Source organism: Austrofundulus limnaeus, unplaced genomic scaffold, assembly GCF_001266775.1.
Source record: "Austrofundulus limnaeus strain Quisiro unplaced genomic scaffold, Austrofundulus_limnaeus-1.0 Scaffold167, whole genome shotgun sequence".
NCBI classification, from domain to species: Eukaryota; Metazoa; Chordata; class Actinopteri; order Cyprinodontiformes; family Rivulidae; genus Austrofundulus; species Austrofundulus limnaeus.
The window spans coordinates 278,610-289,218 of record NW_013952569.1 but is presented as its reverse complement, the minus strand read 5'-3'; the positions used below and the strand labels follow the sequence as shown (position 1 = coordinate 289,218).

General features: G+C 41.8%; 1 protein-coding gene across 1 annotated transcript in view; it reads right to left on the bottom strand.

Annotated features, from left to right (window-relative positions):
- Nucleotides 1-808: 808 nt before the first annotated feature.
- Nucleotides 809-10,609, bottom strand: part of cyp26b1 (cytochrome P450, family 26, subfamily b, polypeptide 1) — a 35,401-nt gene continuing 25,600 nt past the window's right edge. The window contains exons 3-7 of the mRNA XM_014017397.1: nucleotides 5,676-5,794; nucleotides 5,434-5,590; nucleotides 4,816-4,971; nucleotides 2,498-2,782; nucleotides 809-1,778 (exon numbers count right to left, since the gene is read on the bottom strand). Of these exons, the coding sequence (XP_013872851.1) occupies nucleotides 1,386-1,778; nucleotides 2,498-2,782; nucleotides 4,816-4,971; nucleotides 5,434-5,590; nucleotides 5,676-5,794 (1,110 nt within the window). The 3' untranslated portion in view covers nucleotides 809-1,385. The remainder of the gene's footprint in view (nucleotides 1,779-2,497; nucleotides 2,783-4,815; nucleotides 4,972-5,433; nucleotides 5,591-5,675; nucleotides 5,795-10,609) is intronic.

Here is a 10,609-nt window from a genome sequence, read left to right as displayed (position 1 = left end):
ATCCATCCATCCATCCATCCATCCATCCAACCATCCCTTTATCCATCCATCCATGCAACCAACCATTGCTCCATCCATCCATCCATCCATCATCCATCCAACCATCCCTTTATTCCATCCATCCATGCAACCACTCCCTTATCCATCCATCCATCCATCCATCCATCCATTCATCCTCCCATCCAGCCAACCATTGCTCCATCCATCCATCCATCCATCCATCCATCCTCCCATCCAACCAACCATTGCTCCATCCATCCATTCATCCATCCATCCATCCATCCATCCATCCAACCAACCAACCATCCCTTTATCCATCCATCCATGCAACCAACCATTGCTCCATCCATCCATCCATCCAACCATCCCTTTATCCATCCATCCATGCAACCAACCATTGCTCCATCCATCCATCCATCCAACCATCCCTTTATTCCATCCATCCATGCAACCACTCCCTTATCATCCATCCATCCATCCATCCCTGTATCTATCCATCCATCCATTCATTCATCCATCCATCCAACCATCCCTTTATTCCATCCATTCATGATGATTCCTAAACCTAAACAAGTAGGTTTGATTCCTAAAACAGTATGTCAAGGTTAATATAGGACACCCCCTCTCATTTAATTTTTTTTTTCAAAACATCCTGTGAGCACATTTCCAAACTAAGTTTCACTATCTGAATCAACGCCATTTGTGTCACAACCTGCGATTGACTGTGCTATAATTATTTAGTCTTGATCTGTCAGCTAAAACATTATTATTTTAATCAGGGCACCGGGATCACAAATCAGTGAAAAGGTTCAACTTTAGTCACTTTTTAATGTAAAACTGTCATTCTCAAAATTAGTGAAATGATTTCCTAAACCTTACTGAGTAGCAGACATTTAATCTGACCATTTAAGACAAGTTAAATTTTGGTTTAAAACTACAAACTTTCAGTTCATATTTTCAGCTCATGTAGTAAAGTTCACGGACTTTGATTAAACAAAACGTTAAAATAAAAATATTCTTTCATCCTTTACCCTGTTTCATCTGTCAGCCCATTTCCACACCTTTACTTTGTCACCACTTCATTTCACCAAAAGTCTTGTGCACTACTCCTTAAAATTATATTAGATAGCTTTTTGTACATATTTATGGTTGTATGTTTCTTTAAAAAATACACTGAAATAGAGCATAATTAAGACCTTTTTTGGCAATTTCGTCCAGGCTTTGAGGAAAGTCCGGATCTTCAGATCTAATGAGGCGTCAACTTCTTTTAGTTTGAACAGAAGCTCCAACCTGGCAAGGCGAAAGTGACGAAGAAAAAAATCGTTGAGATTAATTTTTCCTTTCCGTTAATCTTCTCCCTAAATATCACCAACGTCCTCCCCCTCTCAAACTGTTGCTCCCAGCAACTCCTCTGACTTGGCCATTATCTCGTTCTGGTTGGAGTCCAGGCCGTAGAACTTGACTTTCAACCCGTCGACGGGGTGAACCACAGGAACCGTGATTATACGCGGGAACTGCCGGGTGGCCAGCTCGAAGCGGCTGGTGCTGGCCAGCTCGATGGCCAGGAGGCGGAGGAAAAGGGTGGCGAGCTGCTTCCCCAGACAGGATCGGACGCCGCCGCCGAAGGGCAGGTAGTGAAAGCGCCCCTCCTTGTCTTCGCTACGCTCCTGGCTGAAGCGGTCCGGATCAAAGGCTTCCACGTCTTTGAAGACAGCCGCTGTATCGTGAGTGTCCCGGATGCTGTACATCACACTCCAACCCTTTGGAATCTGGACTCCCTGCAAGCAAACAAGCCACATAAAATGTTTAATAATTTACTAAATGGATATTGTTGAAAGCATTTCTGAAACTTAGCAATAAAGCTAAAGTTAAAATGAAAGAAACAACAGCTACATTTAGCAAAACAATAGCTTAAATTACCAGAACAGTGATCAAAACGGGTAAAATGGTAGCTAAAAGTGAAAAATGTCACAAACGTAGTTAAAATCTAAATGTATACTTAAGCAGATTTTAAAGAACATGTTTGTAAAGAATTTGAAAAGTCCTTTATTTTTCTGTGAGGGGATAATTTTTAATATTTCAAAAAAGTATAAAGGCTACAAAAAACATTTAGCCATTCTGTCCTGTCAACTGAAGTCGAATATTTTGTTAAAATTACACTGAAGTAGCCAGATTTACTTCCTGTAAGTAGTTTTGGAAAAACAATGCCACAATTTGGTAGATGTAGACAGTAAAATCCATATTTATTTAGTTAAAAAAAATACATATTTCCATGCATTTTGGACTTATTTCTCATGTTTCGGATTCATCAACAAAACATCCAAAACAAGACGCAAAAGGGGCCGAAGACACATCATTGAGGAACCCCATAATTAAGTAGATTGGACACATTAAAGAACTATCATCACATGTAAAGAACTATCCTTTCAAATGAAACAAAGATCACTGCAAAGCAAGCTGCACAAACATTTTACAAATGAAACGTTCTGAGACTCACGTCTAGTTCAAAGGTCTGCATGGCCGTTCGGTACGCCCCGGAGACAGGTGTGTAGAGTCTCAGCACCTCCTTGATGACGCAGTCCAGGTACTTGAGACTGATGATGGTGTCCAGCCTCAGCTCTCCTTCTGGACAGAGGCAGCCATTGTGGAGGAGGCCTCTGGCCCTCAGCTCCTCCCTGAGACGCTCCAGAACGTGGGGGTGGCGGAGGAGAGCCATGATCAGGGAGGTGCTCGAGCTAGCCGTGGTGGCGAAGGCAGCAAAGATTAGCTCGATGGTCGATTCCTGCGACAAGATGAGGAGAAACAGTACATTTTCACTCTTCAGTCATTTGGTTAAATTTTAAACTTTAAGAAAACCCTGACCAATCCTCTTTACTTTATATACGCTTCCATTAAATAGTTTTTTAACAACATGGGATAAATATTCATTGTTATGCTGATGATACTCCGGTATATTTGTCCATTCATGTTTTTTGTACAGCAAACTGAGACGATGTTCATTGTGACTTGGCACTGTATAAACAAACTAAATTAGTGGGCACAGTTAACCAAAAAGTTAACTTCACTAACACTAAACTGATAAACGTAAAAAATTAGCAGCTAATTGCTAACCACCAAGACAATGTCTTCATCGCCTTCCAGCTGAAGACTTGTGGGACTGACATAAACCTGTTGATGTTAGTTACTGTTAGCAAGATTTAAAGTTTTCAAAACCCAATTTAGCGAAAGGTACTTGGTCCATTAACGGTTTACAAAGTCTGTGAAAAAGCTTATCCGCTAATGAAAAATAAGTTCCGTTATTAGCTGTTAGCTCTGGTAAACAATAACTTCAAGTTGAATGGTTTTAGATTCTGTTAAAGGCTGAATAATTTTTATTTTGTCCCAGAGTTTTTCTTGGGGCATTATGAGTCTTGCCCATGCACCAGGCTAAGAATCATTTGTTTATTTAGAGCCAGCGCTAGGACCTAGCATTAGCAATTAAGGGCTCTGCTCTAAAACCTCTGAAATTGGCAGAAGATGACAAATGCACAGTGACAATTAGTATTTCAGGGTTGGTAAGGAGTTTCTTAAACTAGGAAGTTAATTAAGCAAAAATACAATAACAAAAACATTTAATTTTAATTCTTAAGCGGTATTGTGTTTGTTAGCTATGCTACACTGGTCCTTCAGGTTTTGGAATAAATATCAGTGAGTCTGGGCAGCGTGCCTCACGTTGTAAACTTCTTTCTGCAATCGTCTGTGTGTGTATGTTTTATATACGTCAAAGAGCTGAAGAGGAAAGCCTGGGCCTCTACGACAGGGCCTCCCCAGTTCAGGTTATGTGTGTCATTGTGTGTGTGTGTGTGTGTGTGTGTGTACAGGAGGCCTCATTCAGACCCCTACCAGGGGCAGCGTTGACTTATTTTTGGCTCTGGATTCCACCCAGAAACCACAAAGAGCTGAGGAGAAGCAGAGTTGAGTTTCCACAGAATTCCTCAAATAGGTAAATAGAGGGCGTGCCTGTTCTGGACCATTTTTTTAAGTGTCTGCCTGCAGAGATCAAATTAGCATCCCTTCATATACAGGTTTTGCATTGCACACTTACTGTTTCTGTTTATTTGCATAAACTCACATCTGACTGAATGAATTCTTGCACCTTGGTCTGTCTGTGTAAGCACCCCGTCCTCCTTCTGATATTTTTGTTTATTGTGTTTACAGTAGATGTTGTTACCTCCTTATGCTTTTATTTTGTTGTTTACAGTAGATGTTGTAACGTTCTGATGTTTTTATTTTGTTGTTTACAGTAGATGTTACGTCCTGATGCTTTTATTTTGTTGCGTTTACAGTAGATGTTATGTCCTGATGCTTTTATTTTGTTGCGTTTACAGTAGATGTTATGTCCTGATGCTTTTATTTTGTTGTGTTTACAGTAGATGTTTAGTTCTGATGTTTTTATTTTGTTGTGTTTACTGTAGGTTTTAAGTCCTGATGAGTTTATTTTGTTTCGTTTACAGTAGATGTTTAGTTCTGATGCTTTTATTTTGTTGTGTTTACTGTAGGTTTTATGTCCTGATGATTTTATTTTGTTTCGTTTACAGTAGGTGTTAAGTTCTGATGCTTTTATTTTGTTGTGTTTACAGTAGGTGTTGTAACGTCCTGATGCTTTTATTTTGTTGTGTTTACAGTAGATGNAGTAGGTGTTAAGTTCTGATGCTTTTATTTTGTTGTGTTTACAGTAGGTGTTGTAACGTCCTGATGCTTTTATTTTGTTGTGTTTACAGTAGATGCTATGTCCTGATGTTTTTATTTTGTTGTGTTTACAGTAAGTGTTGTTACCTTCAGCTCCTGCATGGTGAGCTCTGTGCCGTTCTCCTTGGCGCTCTCCATCAGGACGTCCAGAGCGTCGCTGTAATCTTTCCCCTGTGTACACAGCGGCTTCTCCCGAATTGCTTTTTCTATGCTTTTCTGGAGGACGTCTCGAGCGCGGATTCCCTGCAAAACATGCCGAAAAAACATCAACCGTCTGACCAACAAGCTGTCCACAGTTTGAACTTTCAACAACTTTTCTTATGTCATTCAGAAGCTGAAGTTAGCTTGAACCAACAGTTCACCTTTTATACACGACCACACTTTAAAAGTTCGATTTAAACCAGGTTCCAGGTAAAGATAGTGTAAAAAAAACGAGAGTTTGTGGTTAATTTGAATTTTCTAAAATAAAAATAAAGGGTCATCTGACATGATTTGTTCTGATTTTTGAATGATATATTGTGAATGATTGTTAGCTACCAGAACATCAGATTTGAGCTCAATATTTGTAAAATTCTTAGAGTTAAAGACCTTTTTATTTCTGCTACAATAAAAAAAAACAGCTGACACCAGATGTTCATCAGTAAACTGGAATTCTGAACGTTTCATTAAAAACCAAAACGTAAAAGCAGCGTTCTGAAGACGTACCTTCCTGAAGCCACTGAAAGGCAGGTCTATGGGCAGGCTGAAGAGGTTGTTGACGAAATCCTGGAAGGTGGAGAAGAGATGTCTCATCTCCTCCTCGGACACCCTGAAGCCCAGCAGAACCCTTACAGCCATGGTGAACGACAACCTCTGGCTCTCCCTGTGAAAAACCACACCCGACTGAGCTCCATCTTTGTCTTCCTGATGATTGTTTAGAGTTTGTTTACATTGCACTTTATTTGTACCTGTAGACGTTGATGGGGTCTGGGTTGGAGCTCCAGACTCTGAGGCTCTCCTGGATGACTTGCTGGATCTTCGGGAGGTAAGACTCCAAGGCCTCGTGGCTGAACACTTTGGCAAAAACCTGCAGAGAAAACAGGAGACACAGGACCGTTATTTAAACATATCCATCTTCTACCACTTATTTGTTGTTGAGTCGCAGAGGTAACAGGTCCAGGAGAGAAATCTAGACCCTTCTCCCTCCAGGGACACTTTCCAGCTCATCCTGTGGAACCCCAAGATGTTTCCAGGCCAGAGAGGATGCATAGTCCCTTCAGCAAGTCCTGGGTCTTCCCCCTGCCTCCTACCGGTGGAAAGTGCCTGGAACACCTCTAAAGGGAGGTGCCCTAATCAGATAAAACACCTCAACTGACTCTTTTTGATGTGGAGGAGCAGTGGCTCTGCTCTGAGCTCCTCCTCTGATCTGAGCCCGGCCACCCTACGTAGGAAGCTCATTTTGTCCGCTCGTATCCAAGATCTCGTTGTTTCGGTCATGACCCGCACCTCATGTCTACGGTGAGGGTTGGAATGTAGGCCCACCAGTAAATCCAGAGCTTTGCCTTTCAACTCAACACTTTCTTCACCATGACTGACCGAAGCAACATCCTCATTACTGACTACAAGGACTCAATCCATCTATCCATCCTACCATCACTACCAACACCCAGATACTTAAACACTCATTATCCTATTACTCATTATTGATCGACCAAATCTATAAATGTTGTTATTTAACCAGAGATTCTTATTTTTCCCTGAATTCTCTCGCTGCTCTTTGGTTCCTTCTTTACGTCACAAAGGTTTTCTCTACAGTCAGCAGAGTTAGAAGAGGAGGGGGTTCATTTAAAGACTTTTCTGGCTGCTCGTAGTTTTTATTTATTTATTTTTTCTGTATGAATCAGTCACCAGTCGTCAGTTCTGTTTGAACAAATAACATTCCATCAGATTTAACCTCTAAAACAGCCCGGGACATGATTTAGAGACGCAGGAACTCAGTATGGTTTTTGTAGCAAAGTGTCAAAAACTGATGTGTATTTGGACAAATAATATTTTCTCCTATCAAACCGCTCGGAGCTTTTGGAGCACAGAACATAAAGGTGCAGCTTGTTGGGTCTGAAAACAGTGCAGCTTTTCTGATTCCTCCTTTTTTTTGAGTCTCACAGAATTTTTTTTTATTTTTTCCATGGCAAGTTTTTTTTTTTTATTCAATCAGGAGCGGCAGCGCGTTCTGGAGCGGAGCTCGGCGACTGCCACACATGGTTTGCATTTTCTGCTCAATGAAACGAGGCTGGAACGTCTGAACAAGCAAATTTTTCTGCGTTGGACATTTGAGTGTAATGATTAGTGGCCGATGGAGCCCATCAGCTCCCTCTGAGAGGATCACATTCGATGTGGGTTCACTCAGGAGTCACATGCAGATCAGTTCCTCCCTGGAGGAAGACTTCATGCTTCATATCTGAACCTTACAGTACGTTTTACTGCAGAGACACTGAAGGAGATAATCAGAAAGAGGGTTTCTGTAGCTCACTTTGAAGAACAGTTTACATCTGACTAGATTGACAAGCCAACGACTAGCCTGAGTGAAACCAAGATGGTCTTCCTCCCAAACTCTTCTTTAGGAGCCCACATCAGTGGACTCAACATCTCCAGGTGTGCTTTGGCCTTCCTACCTTCGTAGGTTCTGGACAAGAGCTTGTACCGTGATAGAGTGAGAAGTTGGTCTCTTTTCAGAGAGCCAGCTATTGTAGATTGGCTCTAAGAAGAGCTGGGTCTTGTGGGCCAGCTCCCAAAAGAAGAGCTATCGCTTGTGAATTGGCCCCCTAAAACAGTGGTTCCCAACCCTGGTCCTCAAGTACCCCTATCCAGCATGTTTTACTTGTTTCCCTGCTCTTCAGCAGGTCTTCAGAAGATTGTTAATCACTCATTCATTCAAACCAGGTGTGTCAAATCAGGGAAATATCTAAAAATCACTGCTTTAAATGTTGACCATGTATGTTTTTTAGTATTGCTTCTTGAAGCCATTGATTCTTTGCCATTACTTTGTAAATAATAAATCAGATCACATGTATTAAAGCAGTGATTCTCAACTCTAGTCCTCAAGGACTCCTTTCCTGCATGTTTAGATGTTTCCCTGATTTGACACACCTGGTTTGAATGAATGAGTGATTAACAATCTTCTGAAGACCTGCTGCATAGCAGGAAAACAAGTAAAACATGCTGAATAGGGGTACTTGAGGATTAGGGTTGGGAACCACAGCCCTAAAAGAACAGCCGGGTCTTAAGGATCTGCCCCCTAAAAGAAAACCTGTTTCTTGTGGATCGACCCCCTAAAAGAAAAGCCAGGTCCTGTGGATCAACTCCCAAAAGAAGAGCAATCTGTTGTGGATTGGCCCCTAAAAGAACAACCAGATCTTGAGGATCACCCCCCTAAAAGACTAGCCATCGCTTGAGGATCTGCCCCCTAAAAGAACCGCCGGGTCTTGAGGATCGCACCCCTAAAAGAAAAGCCAGGTCCTGTGGATTGGGCCACTAAAAGATCAGCCGGGTCTTGTGGATCGACCCCCTAAAAGAAAAGCCAGGTCCTGTGGATCAGCTCCCAAAAGAAGAGCCATCTTTCGTGAATTGGTCCCTTAAAAGAAGAGCTTGCCTGGATTTCTTTATGTCAATAAGTCGATCTCAGATCCATACAGAGCTCCTCTGTGTCGTTGCTGCAAAAAAAACCTCTTAGATTTCCAGATCGGGTCACACTTGAACATTACTTTCTGGATTTGGTGTCAAACTATGGATCCTCCAAGTAGAACCGGTCATTGATCAGCTCGTGATCCGATACCATCCATGGTTTTTTCATCACGTCAGCCGGTGTTGGCATTTGTTTTGATGTACAGGTCTGGAAATGAAAGGTGTCCAAATGTCAGTTTAAGGATTTATTTTGGGCCAGCAGGCACCAAATGTCTCGGCTCACATGGAGACCACAGACACTTCAAAAGATGCAGACGGATGAAATCCTGATCAATTCCTGACCAAACCATCCAACATATCTGGTCTCACCGCTGTTTTTGAACTTTGCTTTGTCACAAATTCTGAAACTTTTCTCCCTCCTGCCTGGACTCTCTTCTTCTTCACCTCTTCACCAAACAATTGTTTTTAGGACTGATTTTCTGCACGTTAACACAGTAAAGGAGCCTATGTGCTTTTGATGATGGTGACGCTCTGCCTCCATTTGTTAAGTCAGAGCAAAAGGAGCTTCCAGCAGGGTTTGGTTCCAGACCAGACGAGGGGTACACGTGGTTCTTGAGGTCGACTCTTTAGCCACCAAACCATCGGTTGGGCGCTCGTCCTCCCTAATTTTGTTCTTCCTCATTTTCTTTCTTCTTTGCTGCCCTTTAATTTTCTCTCTGTCTTCTCGTTCCTCCAAACCCTTCACCCACTTCTTTCTCTCTCTGCTGCCTTCAAAATGAGGCTGAGCTCCACGGCACAAAAGCGTTACGCCTGTGTTGTACGGATACACCCTGTGTGTTCGGCCAGCTCACAGGACGTGCTAACATGTTAGCAGTGCTACAATTCCTGTGTCTGTTGTATCGTAGAGTATCATAGATCAGTTTCCACAATCTCCACCTTCGAATATGAAACGACACTCAGGATGTGACCTCAAAGGAGACAAAACCACGAGCTGTTGGGACATCTTTAGCTCATTGCAAACTACGAATGTTTGGGTTTCATCGCAGCTCCTATTTGTGTTTGTTTTGTAATTTGTTGCAACAACAGCTGAATGGACCAAATTGACACCTTTCTTCGTGGTTTCAACTCGGTGAACAGAGGTGGGCACAATTGCGCTACACCGCTAATAGCTACGCTAACTTACCATTTAGTGGATTAACTTTTTTGTTATAACTATGGTTTGGATTGGCTGCTTTGCTACACATGATCCCACCCACCTTCAAATAAAACCAGTGGAACAATAGCATCTTACAACTGGTTTGCATCAGTAACCTGATGACCGCTAATTGCTAAGTTAGCATTAGTTTCCTCTAATTTTCTTTTTGTTTAGCGATTTAGCGTTAGTGAAGCTAAGATTGTTGTTTAGTGAATTAGTGGTTAATAAATAAACTTTTTGATTAGCTGTGCTAATTAATTTTTAATTATTTAGTTAGCACTGTTGGCTAAATAGTTCTCATTCCAGTGAAAGAAGCATTAACAGGCCTACTCAGAATGAGTTTGTATAGCATCTAACTATGACTGTTTTTCTGAAAAGGTTGTTAGCCTTCTAATTTAGAGGGAAAGACAGGTTTTGTACGTAGTCAATTGCTTTTTAGTTTAGGTCTTTTTGACCCAAGGGCAGCAGGAGGATTTACGTCTACAGCTCACTGACGTTAGCCAACACAAAAATGGCTACGAGTCTGTCAATTTTACAGATGCTGTGCTAAAACTTGATGTGGTAATAGCTGAGTTGTTCACCACACATGATCTGAGCATTACATGTCACAGGATTGTGTTTAGAGTGGCCGTGACTCAGGAATGAGGAGCAGGTAGCTGCCAATCAAAAACATGTTTTTAATTTGTCAAATGCTAAAATATCCTTGGGCAAGATGCCAAAGTGGTCCAGTCAGACCAAAACGGCTACAACTTTGTCCTTTTTCCACATGAGATCAGTCCAAAGCATTGGCTTGAAAGTTGGCGGGTGATATGCATTCCTTCGAGTAATGTTTGGTCTTTAGTTTGTTTCTCCAAAACTAAAAGAACAGTGACCCTCAAAAGAGTGGTGCAAATCAAGGAATGGTGGCCAAGAGCTCCGTGATATAAGTGGGTTTCAGTGCTTTGACACTGTTCACTAGACAAACGTTGAAAAATAAACATCTGCTTCCACACACACACACACACACACACACACACACACACACAC